The sequence below is a fragment of the Vulpes vulpes genome, chromosome 12 (genome assembly GCF_048418805.1).
Source record: "Vulpes vulpes isolate BD-2025 chromosome 12, VulVul3, whole genome shotgun sequence".
NCBI lineage: Eukaryota > Metazoa > Chordata > Mammalia > Carnivora > Canidae > Vulpes > Vulpes vulpes.
This window is the reverse complement of record NC_132791.1, coordinates 90,869,581-90,888,058: the sequence shown is the minus strand read 5'-3', so window position 1 is coordinate 90,888,058 and position 18,478 is coordinate 90,869,581. Positions and strand designations below refer to the sequence as shown.

Genomic DNA, 18,478 nt, shown 5'->3' with positions numbered 1-18,478 from the left:
CTGGAGAGTATTTTCTGGGCACACCCATAAATACTGAGCTAGGCAGAGCCGCGAGGCCCTCTGGAGCCAGACTGCGTGGCTTCAAATGCAGTTTTGCAGATTCCTACTGTATACAATTTGAGACAAATGATATAATCACTTGAATCTCAGTTTCTGTGTTTGTAAAATGGGACGATAATCGTACCTACCATTGTCAGTGAATTATGTGCGGTAATACGTATCAGTTGCCAAAAATGGTGCCTGGTGCCTGGTAAGTACTAATAACTGTGAGGTTTTTTATTTTGGTTTTGTTTCTTTATTCCACCCAGTTGTCCTCATTAAGAGACATCAGGTACTGGAAAAATGCAAGTTTTCTATGATGCAGAGACTTCTGAAATTACTACAAGGGATCTGGACGATTTTCTAGAACTCAGAATCAGCTTGAATTTCCCCCCTCCCCTCACCTTCCAATACTACTGTTCCGTGTGGGAAAATAAGAGGAACAGAGTAACTGATGGTAGGACACTGGTTAGTGAGAGTGCTTGTCTCAACGTGCATCATGGGTAGGTGCGCAAACTCGTGCTTAGGGGCAAAGAAACAGGTGAACAACAACAATCCTACATCTATGTTGACATCTTGACTTGTGAGGATACCTGCAACTTACAGATAAATTGAATCTCCTCTCTCTGCCCCAAGTGAAAAAAAAAAAAAAAGCACTATTGTCTCCTCTAGAATGAGGTGCCCCCCTGAAACAAGGTGTCTCAGTAAGGGACATTTGGTCCATCTCCCTGTCAACTTCCATCCATTGAGTTGTGTGTGTGTTTGTGGTGTGTGCATGTATGTGTTGGAACCTCCTGGAGACGTTTTATATCGTGAAGTGATTAAGCTATTTAATTGTGTGTCTGTATTTTGGAATGGGATTATTTCTTCATTAAAAAATGTTTTTAAAAACACTAAAAAACAAATAAGGACACGTGTAGTAAGGGGGTGCCGAATGAAAGAGACTTGGCCTCATTGACCTTCAGAGTCCTCCAGTGGTCCACATGGAATTGAGAACTGGGGTAGAATGAAGTATGTGGGTCCCCTTCCCTCAAAAGAGAGGGGACTCAAATCATGGCTTCTTCTATCTTGTGATGTTGGACAAATCCCTTCAATTCTTCATACTTCACTTCCTTAACCAGAGCATGATACCGCTAATCTCATGGTAGTGATGGGAAAGGAGGCATGTGTTGAAAGACGTAAATAAAGTAGTAACTCTTACCTGTACCATAACTCTAGAACTAGTAACTTATAACTCCAGTCGTAGCTCTAAAGCCTGGAATGCCCCTCCTGACACACAAAAGAAGGTACTCACTGAATGTGGTTTTGGTTTTGGTTTTGGTTTAAATGGACCATACTAGAAAGAGTAAAGAACTTGGAACAGTGACTTCACGAAAAACAAGATGACTTTGTGTAATTTCATTCTGGAGTTGGAAGGGATATTGCCATCATTTAGGCTTAGAGAAACCAAGCCCAGGAAGGTGAGGTGATTCGTTTGGGTCACCTGCGTTAGCAGCTGAAGTGGGTCTTGAAGATGGGACTTCCAAGTCATAATACAATGGTCTGTCCATTGAGTGGTTCTCACAATTTCTCTCTGAAATTCTCTAGATTTTGGAGCAAAAAGGCTGTAACATTTTGATATATATGTTATCTAATACTGAAAGATAGATGTTAATGGTCAGATTCTATAAATGTGTTCGGAATTCATCAACAAAATAATATTAATTTTTCTCAAGTGAAAAATTTTATTGTTACACTACAAAATGGAGTTTTTATTTTTTTAATTTAAATTTAATTTGCCAATATAGTATAACACCCAGTGCTCATCACGTCACGTGTCCTCCTTAATGCCCGTTACCCAGTTACCCTGTATCCTCCCACCCCTCCACAGCCACTCCCAATTTGTTTCCCAGAGTCAAGAGTCTCTCCTGGTTTATCTCCCTCTCTGATTTTCCCCTTTTAGTTTCAGCCCCACATGGGGCTTGCTGCTTAGTGGGGAGTTTGCTTCTCCCTTTCCCTCTGCCTGACACTCCCTCTGCTTGTGTGCTCTCTCACTGATAAACAAATAAAATCTTTTTTAAAAACCCTCAAAAACAAATAGGCTTTGTGTTAGGTGATATTGCTCTACCAAAGGCAATATGGGTATTTTGAGCATTTTCAAGGTGGGCTAGACTATGCATTGATGTTCCGTAGGTTAGGTGTATTAAATGTATTTCAACTTGATATTTTCCTTTTTTTTTAACTTTAAAAAAATATTTTATTTATTTATTTGAGAGAGAGTGAGAGAGAGCATGAGCAGGGGGGAGAGGGAGAAACAGACTCCCCACTGAGTGAGGAGCCCGATGTGGGACTTGATTCCAGAACCCCAGGATCATGACCTGAGCCAAAGGCAGATACTTAACTGACTGAGCCACCCAGACACCCTTCAGCTTGATATTTTCCATTTAGAGTGGGTTTATTGGGACTTAATCCAATAATAACAAACTTAATTTGTAACATCACAAACTTAATTGGAAGAATATATGAATAACAAAAGCTATTTCACTTTTATTCCAGAAACAAGTGACTCACAAAACTTCCATTGTGAGTCCTTTCAGTCAGCATACGAGGACATCATAATGAGCAAGTCACAACATCCCAATATGATCTCTTATCAGAACTCATTTGGTGGGGCGCCTGGATGGCCCAGTAGGTAAAAGATGCAACTCTTAATCTCTTAATCTCAGGGTTGTTAGTTCAAGCCTCCCATTGGGTGTGGAGCCTACTTAAAAAACAAACCAACAAAAAAAACTCATATAGAAGATTTGTCTAGATTTGTAGGTGGCTTGAGTTTATCTTTTACTATAAATTGAACGATGTATTAGTTATTGGTCTTGATCTAAATATGTCCGTAAATCAGAGTTTCTAAAATATTGAAATAATTAACATAGAAATCAAGTACTTAAAAATCAGGGCCTCGGAAACTGAAAGCTGGACACTCAAAATGGGCACTGTGATCCCAAGGATGACCCTGGGCAGAGGAAAGGGGGCAGGCAAGGAACCGAAGGGGCCAAAGTTTCTTTGAAGTCTCATCTTTTATTTTACAAATTTATAAAAATACCACATTCCTTCACATCAATAACATTCCTAAACTTTTTACTGAAATATTACATATACATAAAACTGCACTTATTGGAATTGATCACTGAATTTTCAAGCTGGTCCTTACCTGAGTAACCTGCACAAGAATATATGTTAAAGCTAGCACTCCAGGAAACCCTTCCAGGCACTTCCAAGAGTGACAGCCATCCCCACCCCTTAAATGACTTTTGCCTGTCTTTGTGTTGTTATGTAACTTCGAATTGTAGCCCAGTGCTTCTTATCCAAATGCTCAGGTTCAATAGATGTTTCCAGAAGAAATGCTAGGCCTGTCCTGTGACTTTCTGTATTTCTAAAAACTGCTGCAGAATAGGGGTTGCAAGAAAGGGGATGGAGGGTGGGGGATACCCACATACCTGGGCACATCCCAAGACTCTTCCTCCCATGTTTCTTCTCTTTTGAAAGTTTATTTAGATGTTTCTCATATTTGCAGAAGAAGACTGTAAACAGAAGAACTACTTCTCCAGTTCTGTATAAAAGATGGCTTGCTATGGATAGGCACTTAGTTTCCAGAATTAGCAACCTTTATATATACCCCGGTACATGCAGCAACAAATGGAACTTACCACTGACCTTTAACTCCTTTGGACCTGTCTTGGGGTGAAAAATAGGGATTAAAATTCGGCAAGTCTTAATGCCAGCATGATTTTTTATTTGGCTGCTTTTACATGGAATTAGAAGGAATGTTTTACAATTTACGAATAATTCTTGATTTACGTCCAACTGGTTGTAGCCTGGTCCTTGTTTTGAAGGTGAAGGAGATAGTGTTTCCTGGACAAGATGAAAATTTGTCTAATGGATTTGTTAAGAACCTTTTCCCAGACAACAAATGAAGTAGTACAGGGCATGCTATGCTCTGGTGACTCCAATAGAGAGCGACCCTGACATGAAATCCTTTATCGTGTAATGGAGTGAGAAGAGGTCTATCTGGTGAATGCTTTTATCTGAAAGAGTCACATAAAATTTAGGAAATGCCACTTGAAGGGCAAATAACTTTTTTTAAAATTTTTTTTTATTGGAGTTCAATTTGCCAACATATAGCATAACACCCAGTGCTCATCCCGCTAAGTGGAAGGGCAAATAACTTAATTGAAGCTGCAAATATCTATTTGTTTAAATCACAGAGAAAATGATAGTACTTGATGTTTATATGTTGTAAGTCACAACAGAATCTCTAATTTCTAGAATCTATCAAAACTTAAGTCCTAAGGAAACAGTTTTTTGAATTGATAAACCCATGAAAGTGGTAAATGTGTACATAAGGACTGTCCAGACTCATTTAAAGAACCCTAACCCATCTCTCTCTCTCTCTCTCTCTCTCTCTTTCTTTCTCTTTAAGGCCTGCTATCGGATGTGGCTTATGAGCTGCCAGTCTCTTTTTTAAGAGAGAGAGTGAGAGAAAGCATGCATGTGAGCAGAGGAGGGGCAGAGAGAGGGAGAAAGAGAAAGATTGAATCTTAAGCAGGCTCCACACTCAGCAGTGTAGAGCCCATCTCAGGGCTTGAACTCATGACCTTAAGATCATGACCTGAGCTGAAATCAAGAATTGGACGCTTAACTGACTGAGCCACCAGGTGCCCGCCCCAGCACCCCATGGTAAAAGCCACTTGTGAAAGGTTATTTGCAATCTATATCCAATATAGGTTAGTCAACTAGTTAATAGCTGTGTTGAAGTCTTAAGGTGACATGGAAGTATTTATTTGTCTAAGAAGATGCTTTATGAAATGCTTTTTTTAAAAAAAAAAAATTCCAGTATAGTTAACATAGAGTGCTGTATTAATTTCAGGTGTACAATATAGTGATTCAACACTGCCATACATCACCCTGTTCCTTGGTTTCTCTCTCTCTTTTTGCCCATTTTTTGTTTGTTTGTTTCTGAAATTCCATGTATGAGTGAAATCATGGTATTTGTCCTTCTCTGACTGATGTATTTTACTAAGCATAATATCCTCTAGCTCCATCCATATAGTTTCAAATGGTAAGATTTCATTTTTTTTAAGATTTATTTATTTATTTATTCATGATATACACACAGAGAGAGAGAAAGAGAGAGAGAGAGAGGCAGAGACACAGGAGGAGGGAGAAGCAGGCCCCATGCCGGGAGCCTGACGCGGGACTCGATCCTGGGACTCCAGGATCGCGGCCTGGACCAAAGGCAGGCGCTAAACTGCTGAGCCACCCAGGGATCCCCCAAGATTTCATTCTTTTTTGTAGCTAAGTAATATGCCACATCTTTATCCATTCATTTATTGATGGACACTTGTTGGGCTGCTTTCATAATTTGACTATTGTGAATAATGTTGCTAGAAATAGCAGGGTATTTTTGTGGGTTTCGGGTAAATAGCCAGTAAGTAGCACAATTACTGGATCATAGGGTAGTTCTATTTTTAACTTTTTGAGGAACCTCCATACTGTTCTCCACAATGGCTGCACCAGTTTGCGTTCCCACCAACAGTGCATGAGGGTTCCTTTTTCTCCACATCCTCAACACTTGTTTCTTATGAAATTGTGTTTTCTTAATGATTGTTATCTGTAGGTGTAAGATTTTGTAACATTTTGGTTTCTTTTTTTAACTTTTGCTTTTGTTCTTTGTACTTTTATGCATTATTTGAACCCATTCTAATGACCAGGGTTCAGTTTTTCACAAATTAATGAGTCATATTTTTCGGAAGAGAAAAAGGAAAGATTCACCAGGCGGATGTGCCAGAAAGCTTGACACTGGCTAATTTGGGGGAGCTGGAAAATAAACAACTGGTCTCTTTGAACTTTTATGTGCTTTTACAATCCCTAAAACTTAAAATTGCTTTATTTGGTGAAAAATGAAATCGCTCCTTACTGAGTCACAATGGTTGGTATTTGAGAAGCTAAAAAGTATTATCCTTACGAAGAGATGTTCAATAAAATATTCTGTGAAGAACAAGTGTTCTCCACTCTAGCTATGCATTAAAATAATATGGGCATTTTCAAAAACACCAGTATCTGGACCTTACCCTGACCAGTGAAGATGGAAGACCAATTCAGGAATTCCCAAAAGGGTGGCAGGACAGCCCAGTGTGTGTGGACAGTGATGCACGGTGAGGTGAGCAGCGTGAAAGATGAGGTCTATCTAGAAACTGAGTATTACAAACTACATGTTGACAGGGCCGGATAGACAATATGAGTGAGTGGAGCATGGTGGGGGACCAGGGTGGTAGGAGATTTCCTGGCTTCTTAAAGCCCCAGAGAATTGTTGTCAAGGGACACTGGCAGTCCAAACTTCTGTGGGGAACCTTCTGGGTTATTTTCAGTGTTCAACCTCCACTTCTACGAGGGTTGAACCAAATAGGCCTGCGATCGGATGTGGCTTATGAGCTGCCAGTCTGTTGTGTGTAGTCTAGGGACAGGATCGAAACAATCCTTTTGTTGTCATGGTCAGTATTTCGATATCTTCTTGGCCAGATGCGAACGATAGCATCGAACTAATGGTCCCAGATAGGGTTTCTGTTCTGAGGAGCCAGCTGGGGCTGGCTGCTTGACTAGGGACAGTCTGAAGCAAAAAAGTTAAAAATACCAGTTGAGAGTCAAGCTTTTGAGGAAGGAGATTAATGTCACACCAGGTCCAGGGGTGGGGGGGTGGGGGCAGAAGCAGCCCTGTAAAATGAGTAATGGTGTAAGGAGTCAATTCTTGTAAGATGTAGGATGGGTACCCACAGGAGAGGTTTGGGATGATGGCAAGTCTGAATGTGCTTTCATTTGTTGGGGGATGAGTGGTTGGTGGGTAAGCATCTCAGAGTGGCTTGAAGAAACAGACACAGGGCCGGAGGTTCAAAGTACTCCTGCATCCCTCACTAAAAGAAGAGGGCACGGGGGATCCCTGGGTGGCACAGCAGTTCAGTGCCTGCCTTTGGCCCAGGGCGCAATCCTGGAGACCTGGGATCGAATCCCACGTCGGGCTCCCGGTGCATGGAGCCTGCTTCTCCCTCTGCCTGTGTCTCTGCCTCTCTCTCTGTGTGTGTGTGTGTGACTATCATAAGTAAATAAAATTTTTTTAAAAAATTAAAAAATAAAATAAAATAAAAGAGGAGGGCACAAGGTCAACGCTGATTATAGAAAAAGCCATGTAGTGCCATCGCCAATGAAGTGAACAGAGTGGAGGCAATCATAATTCTCTTGGTGAGAGATCTCAAGGCCCTGAATTAGGACAGTGCCAGCAAAGGGAATCATCACTGTTATAAGCCACGTATTGTTTAAAGAACCCCTGGTCCATTGGAAATCAGTTGGGGGCTCCCTTACTGCACCAAATGGCCAACTCTTGGCTGGAAGGGATTCACTAGTGGGTTTGGGTTCATTGGAAAGTGAAGGATTTTGAAAACTGTCACATGGTTTAGTGGAGGAAAGAAAGGCAAGTTGACAGCCTGTTAGCCTGGAAGTAGTGAAACTGAAGGTCTTCACCGTCTTAGAAAAATGTGCCATAATTAAAAGAGTATTTCACAAGATGTAAAGGTGATAAGCAGCCAAAGAGAAAAGTAGGCAGAGGGTCAATGGATCAAGGTCAGCCTTTAGGTCAGGATTGTAGTGAAACGTCAACTGCTCTGGGTCAAAGATTTTCCACCTTCCTAAATGTGTCACTGACCTTCTCTGTTCTTCACTCTCCAGGAAAGACAAATATAGGTGTCTGAGGTGCTAGTAGAAATATTAATAAATATAAGCCCTTCTGGTTACAGTAGGCCAAAGGCTCCAAGAACATCTCGTTCATAGCTTTACCCTCAACATCTAGTCTAGAACACAAGAAACATTCAAGAAAACTGAGTAACTGGGTAATTGATCTTGAAAAAAAAAATCAGTAAGTTATTTAGTACGTCCACACGCCTAGGCAATTCACTTAAGTTTCCTAGGCTCTAGTTTTCACAGCATGCCAATGAGAAGGAATATGTTAAAATATTAGAGCACATTAAAATGTCTAAAATCCCTTCAAGTCTAAAATTCTGGGTTTTTCTTCCTTTACTCATTTCATCTTTTCCTTTTACAACCAAAGAAGAATCAATTTGTTGACAGTAACTGGAGGTGTTGTGGGGTTTTTTTGTTTTGTTTTGTTCTGTTTTAAAGATTTCATTTATTTATGCATGAGAGACACACAGAGAGAGGCAGAGACACAGGCAGGGGGAGAAGCAGGCTCCATGCAGGGAGCCCGATGTGGGACTCAATCCCTGGACCCCGGGATCAGGACCTGAACCGAAGGCATATGCTCAACCACTGAGCCACCCAGGAGCCCCGACGGGTGTCGTTTTAAGGATACTATGCTGTGATCTCAAAGACAGCAGAACTCTAGAAAATATCCATAGGAAACAAGACAGGATCTCTTTTAGTAAGTTTTTTGTGTTAAAAATCCTAGCTGAGTAACGAGCAACACTTTGTAGGTAAAAACAAAAACGTACCTTTTTATTGCTACACATGACCCCAACCAACAATGAAAAGGCTACGCATTACTCCAAACTACATTTCCCTATTAGGTAGTTTTCCTTTTTTTTTTTTTTTTTTTTGTCGTTGTTGTTAAAGTGAATCACCAGTGAACATTGTGCATTTCTTTTTCTTTTGTTGAATTAGTCTTAGGATATTTGCAAGTACAGTTACTAAGTCAGCAAAGCCAGTAAGCCTTGGAGGTCCATAAATAAACATATTAGAAGTATAAAAGCAAGAACATTAAAGAAGGTTTTGTAAACTAAAAAGAATATGTTCATTTTATGCACAAATATTTACATGATTTTATTAATAATGTACAATTTCATGTTCTCAGTCAGGGCAGTTTTGCCTCCCAGGGGACATTTGGCTACATCTGAAGACATTTTGGGTTATCACCAGGGCAGGGAGTGGGAGATAGGAGGACGGGACAGGTGTGGGGACTGCTGATGGCATCTAGGGCAGAGAGACCAGGGGAGACTAGGGCGGCTGCTATGCATCCTCCAAAGCACAGGACAGGCCCCCACAGTAATTGTCCAGCCAGATGTCTGTAGCACCAAGGTGGGTAAACTTGCTTCTGCTTCTAGTAAAGAAGCAATCTCTTCCACAGCTACAGCTGTCCCCATGATTTTAATAGAGGGATTATGCTTTCGACCACTTATTTAGTGAAGTATGCCAAGCCCTGTGCTAAGCACAACACATACGTTCTCTTATTTATTTATTTATTTATGTATTATTTTTTATTTATGATTTCATTTATTTACTCAAGAGAGACACAGGGTGAGAGCAGAGACATAGGCAGAGGGAGAAGCAGACTCCCCACTGAGCAGGGAGCCCGATGTAGGACTCAGTCCCAAGACCCTGGGATCACGACCTGAGCCCAAGGCACATGCCCAACCACTGAGCCACCCAGGTGCCCCACATTCTCTCATTTAATATTCACAAAACCCTGTAAGGTTTTGAAGATTACTACATGATATCTTAAAGAGATTGCTAACTGTTCAAAGTCATACAACCAGTCATAGCAAAGATAAGGATTTGAAATGTTGACTCTAACCTCAAAGCCCGTGCTGTTCATCATTATGTGTAAATAATGTCGAAATGGACATCTTCGTATACAGATACTTACACTTAAAAGCTTAGTTCCTCCGCTTATTTTGCAGCTGTTGGTTTAAAGGGCCAAAGGGAATTGGGGATTATAGTCGCTTTCCCTACATACTTCCCAATTGATTTTCGAGAGTTATAACAACTTAGAGCACCACCAGTAATTTATGAGAAAACCCTTGTCAATACATTGACATCGGCATTGGCTTTTGACATTTAAAAACAAAACTCCTTGTTTGTTCAATACATTAAAAAGTATATATCTGAGCATCGGTAAGACGCAGTTTCTGGAATTTGTTACCACAAGTATGTTTCCCAAAATGAGGACCACCCTGTGTAAGAACAAGGAGAAACTCAAGTCAATATAAATAAAGCTTGCATTTCAAAGAATTCATTTATTCAACAAATGCAGCTATTTGACTAATAGTGGCTAAGCTCCAAGAAAAACATTCTTGATTATTGTGTAAACTCATCTCAAATATTTTGTTTAAAGAAGCCTATGAAGAGCAAATGAGAGAATTGGGGTTTATAGCTTAAAGTGGTTTCTCTGATGATACTGCTGCCTTCTTTTTGTCCTATCCTAGAAATAATGCAAAATAGACCCTTCCTAGGAGACTGGTGAATTGAGGGTAGCCTTTATCCATCTACCTCATAACTACCCTCCTAGAATCCTGGCAAGTAATAATGAGCATAGTCATAACAGCAATAACAACACAGTCATCCAGTCCAGTATCTTTAAGAAGCACTCTTTCCCATAAGTGGATCCAGAAATCACTTTAGTAGGTGTAGACCAGAATTTTTAATATGAGGAAATAATACAACATAAACAAGTGCATCGCACGTAATACGCCTAAGTAGTTTGTGAAACTCTTGTTTACTTCATGTACGCATGTGTGCCTGCGAGTTGTTTTTCTGTGGATTGCAGTCTAAAAGGCTGAAAAACCATTGATCTGTTCTATACTTCATTTGAAAGGTGAGTCTGTGTGGCGTTAAATGATGTTCCAGGGTACACAGCTGGTTAGTGACAAAGCTGGGGTAAGGGCTAAGTCCCCCAATCCCAGTGAGAAGGCCAGTGTGTTCCATGATGGGATGTGTGAGTTGGGCTAGGGGTGGTGTCCGCCTCAGGTCAATCTCTGGGAGAAAATTATGCTTAGTAGATACTTTTAGGAGGTAGAGGAGCATATGAATGTTGACACATTATCTTAAAAAAAAAAAAAAAAAGCGTACACATTGAGTTGATATTAGAGCTGGAGTCACCAGAAGTCTTGTTGAGAGTTTCATCACCTCCCTAAGCTCCTTGGAAGGCCCCAGGCCCCATGTGGAGAATTGGGTGATTGATTGATGGCCACTTAAGCAATTGCTGTAGGGCAAACTGAAACAGGTTGGCCCGGGCTAAGAGGGTATCAAAAATACTTTTTGATACCGAGAGGTAGAGCATGATTACACCTCCAAGTACAGTGACCTGGTGGGAAGCCAAGATGGCAAGCAGGCCTGTCTTACCCACAGACAAGCTAAGCAGTCCTACCGTCATCCCCAGGGACTGAGTTGATGGGCAGCCCTTGTGTGCCACACTCGCTCACTCCCTTATCTGGGACCGAGAATCCCCCGTGGGCGCAAAGCTGTGAAGCCAAAGGCACCATGAGGACCCATTTTCTGCTCAAAGTGGCCTTTCCCACACGAGGTGGGCTGCTCGTCTTCAAGGAAGTGATAATTTGAGAGGTCTGCTCACAGGCCTGTGTTCCCTGAGGTGGGGACAGGTTTGTTAAATTAACTGAAGGATGGCAGGTACATAGTACCAGATGTCTTCAGGAGGGCAAAATGCGGGCAAAGGAGAGAGAAAAGGTAGATGGCAACCTGGTGAAGGCTGAGGGAGGGGCCTCAGGGAGACAGGAGACAGAAGCTGTGTCCTCTTTGCAATGCTGGTTACAGCCCAGAGTGCCTCAGACTTGCTCGTGTGCCAGGAGGTTCTGGGGATCTTTGTGAAGATGCCCATTCTGGTGCAGAATGTCTGAGATTCAACTCCCTTTTTTTTTTTTTTTTAAGATTTTATTTATTTATTCATGAAAGACACATAGAGAGACAGAAACACAGGCAGAGGGAGAAGCAGGCTCCCTGCAGGGAGCCCGATGCGGGATTCGATCCCAGGACCCCGGGATCATGACCTGAGGGGAAGGCAGATGCTCAACCGCTGAGCCACCCAGGTGCCCCTGAGGTTCAGCATTTCTAACGAGCTCCCAGGGGATGCCCAAGTGCCCGGGCCTGCAGCCACCACACTTGCAAAACCAGAGGCTGTGCCCCCTCCTGACCAGTATTTCTGGACCTCAGGATTCTTTGCAAGAGAAGACACAGTACAATTTGACTTTGTTCCTCTCCCCTCTTCTACTTTTAAAAATATAATTTTTGAATAAGGGGTAGTGGAAGGGGAGGTGGGCAGGGGGATAGAGTGAGTGACGGGCACTGAGGGGGGCACTTGACAGGATGAGCACTGGGTGCTGTACTATATGTTGGCAAATCATAACTCCAATAAAAAAATATACCAAGGGACACAAGGGTGGCTCAGCGGTTGAGCACCTGCCCTTGGCTCAGGGCATGACCTGCCGTCTCAGGATGGAGTCCCACATCAGGCTCCCTGCCTGGAGCCTGCTTCTCCCTCTGCCTACGTCTCTGCCTTTCTGTGTGTCTTTCATGAATAAATAAATAAAATCTTTAAAATACATATATAACAAAAAGAAGGTAATTTTGTATGCATGGATATGAGTAGTATTTAAACAGACGTGCTTGAGATTTGTCATTAAACAGAAAGTATAGAAGTTGAGGTTTCAGGGCACCTGGGTGGCTCAGTTGGTTAAGCATCTGCCTTCGGCTCAGGTCATGATCCCAGGGTCCTGGGATCAATCCTCACATCAGGTTCTGCTCAGCAGGGAGTCTGCTGCTCCCCCTGCTTGTGCTCTCTCTCTCTCAAGGAAATAAATAAAATCATAAATAAATTAATTAATTAAATAAATAAGAAAGAAAGAAAGAAAGAAAGAAAGAAAGAAAGAAAGAAAGTTGAGGTTTGTAATTCCATGAGCAGGAGGTTCACACAGTTGTGTGTGTATTTTACAGACAGTGGTCATTAATTATAAATGTCACCGTCTTATCTCTAGAATAATGAAATGTGTTTTTGAGGAAGAGTCTGTTTATGATGATCAATATTGGTAAGAATGAATGAGGAAAAGAATACCTTGTCCTTTCAAGACTGTAATCATGTAAAGGAAAGTAGGGACTTGATGTTATGGTAGCGTGTTCTTCACACTCTTCTGCGGTAGCTTTTCATTAAAACAGACTCATAAACATCACTTCTGTGTCAGCTAATCTTGCTGGCACAAGTAAATATACCACATTATCTCTTTGTTTCCTGGTCCGCCCCCCCCCCCCCCAACTTAACCAAGGCTTGTTTTATTCGTTATCAATGTGTACATTGTAACACCTGTGCGGCACCTGCCCTGGTACACTAGACACTTCCTGCCTGTGTCCCTTGGCCAGGGGCTTGGGCTCAGGAGCTTCCAGAGAGCACCTTGAAGTTCCCACCACCTTGATGCCCAACAGGCATGAGACTCCCTGCCTGGTGCCCAATGGCAGGAAAGCTCCCCCCCACCCCCACCCCCACCCCCACCTGGAGTACTCAGCAGCAGAATAAAGGAAGCTTCTTTTGGGAAAGGCAAATGCTAAAGTGATTTTTTTTTTTTTTTTTGCTAAAGTGATTTTTAAAGTAATAAATGCAAATCAAAGCAATAGAAATATTGCTAAATAAATGGTATTTTTCTTGGGGACCGCTCAATATTTCTAAGCAGACTTTCTGTGTTTGGCAGTGAGAAGAAAAGAATCTGTCTTATAGCAAGCCCTTAGGGTAAGGATTCATGCCATTTACAGGAAAGGTTATGCAAAATTTAATTTTAATTGGGAGACCTTGGTACAATTCTTGATTTAGATCATCATATAATGTCATGTGACATCAGGGCAAAAGCACAGAGCTTTCTTCTTCTGAAAATGCACATTTTTATTAATGTTTCTAAAGAGGAAACATGTTTATGTGCCTAATCCAATTAAACTTTAGGAAAGATATTGGTTTTGCTCAGTTATTAAAAAATATCTATCATCTTGGATAATATTTTTCTCATTAGTATGTATACTAATTTTTTATTTGCCATTGGAACAAACTACCACAGACTTAGCAGTTTAAACACAAATGTATTATCTTATAATTTTGTAGGATAGGAGTCTGACACGGGTCTCACCAGACTGAAACCACAGCATCAGCTGGGCTCCATTCCTTTCTGTAGGATCTGGGCCTTTATCAGCTTCTAATGTCCACCCTTGTTCCTTAGCTCCTTTCTCTACCTTCAAATGGTAAACACACACACACACACACACATACACACACACACACACACAAAGAAGAAAAAAAGAAAAAAAACCAAGACCACTGTTAAAGATCCTCGTGATTGCATTGGGCTGGGCCAGCCTGGATAATTCAGGATAATCTCCTATTATTTTAAGGTCACCTGATTAGCAAACTGAATTCCATTTTGCCCTGTAACATAACATAATATCAAGTTCCAGAGATTAGGATCTAGACTTGAATGTATGTCATGGGTAGGGGCATTATTCCGCCTACTGGGTCTTCTGAGAAAGGACTATTGCAGTCTGGGTACAGATGTCATGCGTATGGTGCCATTACATCAAAATGACATTCAGATTGCATTGCCCACTGGTGAAAATTGTTGGAGCTCTTATGAAGCAAAGTATTTATTCTTCTGTTGCATTTACCTTTGATTCCCATATACTTGCATTCCAGTAATGGAAATCTTTGGGGGTAAAATTACTCTCTAGAATTAAATAGACCCTTTAATCTCTGTGACTTATCCAAAATTTACTGAGATGGAGAGGGTAATTTGAAATAGTTTAGCACAGGGGCAGCTAGATGGCTGAATCAGTTGAGCGTCTGACTCTTGATTTTGGCTCAGGTCATGATCTTCGGGTCCTGGGATCAAGCCCTGCATAGGGCTTCACACTCAGTGGGGAGGCGGCTTGGGATTCTCCTTCTGCCCCTTCTGCTCATGGTCTCTCTAATAAATAATTAAATACTAAAAAAAAGAAAAGAAATAGTTTAGCACAGTGTTTCTCAAATGGGGCAGTTTTGCCCACTCCCACTTCCTCCCAGAGATATTTGGCAACACCTGAAGATGTTTTTTGATTGTTAAAATTGAGGGGTATGTATTACTGGCATCTGATGGGTGGGGTCCAGGCATGTTGCTAAGCATCATACAATGCACAGGGCAGGTCCTACCACAAGGAATTATCCCATCTAAAGTGTCAATAATGCCAAGGTTAAAAAGCCCTGGCTTAGCCAGATGGTGACCTAAAGTCCTCCTCTCCTTTTTTAACGCTCTTTACATTTCAAAGATGAGTTAGATAACGAGTTACATAATGGGTTAGCCACTAAACTTTTGGCCAAAGAACAGCTGAAAGAAATAGAGAAGTTGGGTATAGGTCAGTGCAATCATCCTAGGAGAAACTCAAACCTTGAAACCTACTACTTTAGGTCAACAGGTCATCTGCACTGGGTGTTGGAGAATCATGTCTTCCTTCTCTGTCTCTGTCTCTGTCTCTCTCTCCCCAGGGCCTAGCACAATGCTTGGCAACACCAAATGCTCAAAAAGCACTTTAATCAATAAAAAAGGATCATGTGTTGGGAGCGCCTGGCTGCTTAGTGGAACATGCAACTCTTGATCTTGGGGTCATGAGTTTGGGCCCCACGTTGGGTGTAAAAATTTTAAAATAATTTTATAAAGGGTACTGTGTTAAGGGATTTGAGTTTATAAGTAGTGAACAAACTATTTTCCTTCTGCCTAATATTGCAACTTCATGTAAGAGTAGCCCTGGAAGTCCTCTCACTTATTTTTTTTTAATTTTATTTATTTATTCATGAGAGAACACAAAGGGGGGGTGGGGCAGAGACATAGGCAGAGGCAGAAGCAGGCTTCATACAGGGAGCCCGACGTGGGACTCGATCCTGGGATTCCAGGATCACGCCCTGGGCCGAAGGCAGGCGCCAAACCGCTGAGCCACCCAGGCGTCTCTTCTCTCACTTATTAGCACTTAGCACAAAGGGCAGCCTGCTTTCTGAGCTTTCATTTTAAGATAGAAGTCATCTGGAAAATCCTACAAAGCTGTAGAATATTAGGATTGAAAGTCAATTCAGTTAAAGGCCATTGAGAGAGAACTCCAAATCCCCCAACTCCGCTATCTGCATTACGATTTCACACTATGGTATTTCTTAAACTTCATTTTGTAGACTTGGGCACACGTGATGACAAAAAAAAAAATATATATATATATATATATATGTATTTTTTGTACTGGTGGCAAGGTAGAGTTCATGACCCCCACATATTCATACCGTAAGCTTTTGAGGTCTTGCACTGATGATGGAAAATCTAACCTGAAAGATGACCTACCAAAAAAAAAAATAAGCAAAACTTGGAGGCTTCATTGATGAGATGACATCCTTCTCTCTTGGTTCTCATTTCTCCTTTTCTTCTTTATTAATATGCAGGTGTCCCTGGATCCATGCCAAATGCATCGTGGACTGGTAACCTCAGAGCTATAAAGTGGATTGACATGGAAGATAAACATGGAGGCTGCCATGGTGAGCCATTAGTTCCACACTTGGAGGCTGCACTTGCTTGTTGGTGTTGGCATGAAGGTCATTGTGGAATACAGGGGTTCTCATGGAGAGAACTGCTGGTTTATTTAGAATAATCTGTGAGTTCTTAGAGTAACCAGAGGCTTCAAGACATGGTCAATATAGGGGGTGCCTCCGTGGCTCAGTTGGTTAAATGGCCAACTCTTTTTTTTTTTTTAATAAATTAATTTTTATTGGTGTTCAATTTACCAACATACAGAATAACACCCAGTGCTCATCCCGTCAAGTGTCCCCCTCAGTGCCCGTCACCCAGTCACCCCCACCCCCCGCCCTCCTCCCCTTCCACCACCCCTAGTTCGTTTCCCAGAGTTAGGAGTCTTCATGTTCTGTCTCCCTTCCTGATATTTCCCAACATTTCTTCTCCCTTCCTTTATATTCCCTTTCACTATTATTTATATTCCCCAAATGAATGAGAACATACACTGTTTGTCCTTCTCCGATTGACTTACTGCACTCAGCATAATACCCTCCAGTTCTAAATAGCCAACTCTTGATTTCAACTTAGGTCTTGACCTCAGGGTTGTGAGTTCAAGCCCCACGTTGGGCTCCACACTAGGCTTGGAACCTACTTAAAAAAAAAAGAAGAAGAAGAAGAAAAAAAAAAGTAAATTTAAGTATCTCACTGATGTTCTCCAGCTCATGATCAATGAGGGGGTATAGAGGTAGGCTCAACTTATCATGGTACTTTCTGGCTAGTTTCTGCTTTATTCTTATTTATTCATCTTTCTGTTCCTTTTGGGAGTGTAGTGGTTAGAAGGGAAAGTGGTCAGGATGAGAAGTGAGATCATGCTCTCACCACAGGGCAAGCCGGAGCCTCCCCTACCCCTCACACCAGCCTCTGCCCCTCCCTGCCCTGAGGAATTTGTTGCATGATGGCAGGCAACACTAAAAAGAGATAGTTCTCCAAATAACAAGAATGAGAAAGTTTAAGTAGTTTTTCATTTCCACAGAACTTTATAAAGAAGGGTTTTTATCAGTCCTGGACTTTATACAGTCCATTCACTCTCTTGCCTGGTACATAGCGAGCATGGTATTCATTAACTGGGGCTAACATAACCAAGTACCAGAGACGGGGTGGCTTCAACAACAGAAATTTAGGGACGCCTGGGTGGCTCAGTGGTTGAGCTTCTGCCTTCAGCTCAGGGCGTGATCTCAGAGTCCCAGGATTGAGTCCCATATCAGGCTCCTTGCATGGACCCTGCTTCTCCTGTCTCTGCCTCTCTGTCTCTCATGAATAAGTAAATAAAATCTTTAAAAAAAAAAAAAAAAAACAGAAATTTATTTCCTCACACTCCTGCAGGCTAGAAGTTGGAGATCAAGGTGGCTACAGATTTTCTTTCTCCTGAGAGACTTGTCTTCCTTCTGGGTGTGTCTGGGTCCTCATCTCTTTTTATACCAACATCCCTCATATTGGATCAGAGCCCATCCTATACGGCCTCATTTTAACTTGAATATTTCTTTGAAGGCTCTCTGTCTAAAATACGGTCATAGTCTGAGGTACTGGGGGTGGGGGGAGCTAGGACTTCAACATACGAATTTGGGGAAGGGGACAATTCAGCTCATAACAGGAGGTGAGTGAGTGGTTAAGTGAGTAAGTAGGTGCGAGGCTTTGACATTTGCTCCCCATGGTTACAAAGCTTGGCCTCCTCCACTTGTCTGCCTGTCTGTCCATTCGCAGCCTCTGGCTTCCCTCTCAGGTGCATCTCATTGACCTGATGTTTCTGAGGAAAACCTCCTAATGGCTGCCTGTCTGCAGCTCTTTTTCACACCCGGTCCCTGTCCCCTGTCTTTCTGAGCATCCTCTTCCACTGTGGAGGGCAACACCCTCACATCACCATACAGTCTGCTCTTCAGCGTATTTTCTCCAGAGGAGAAATGAGCACATCCAGCTCATGACCAAGTCCTCTGATTAGAGGACTCCTTGTCCAGCCTGTGTACTGGGTCAGCCGTCCCATGCTGTTCTTACTTAACATTCCAGATTCCCCTGCATTTAACCCTACAAGGTCAATTCCTATCCCTGACAATTACCACCAT

General features: G+C 41.9%; 1 protein-coding gene across 3 annotated transcripts in view; it reads left to right on the top strand.

The window, feature by feature from the left end:
- GCNT2 (glucosaminyl (N-acetyl) transferase 2 (I blood group)) overlaps nt 1–18,478 on the top strand; it is an 83,115-nt gene that overhangs the window by 59,358 nt on the left and 5,279 nt on the right. For 2 of the 3 annotated variants that reach the window (XM_072729154.1, XM_025999376.2), the window contains exon 2: nt 16,295–16,387. In XM_072729154.1, the coding sequence (XP_072585255.1) occupies nt 16,295–16,387 (93 nt within the window). Of the gene's footprint in view, nt 1–2,574; nt 2,711–16,294; nt 16,388–18,478 lie in introns of all 3 variants that reach the window. The other variant, XR_011995690.1, reaches the window with a different exon arrangement.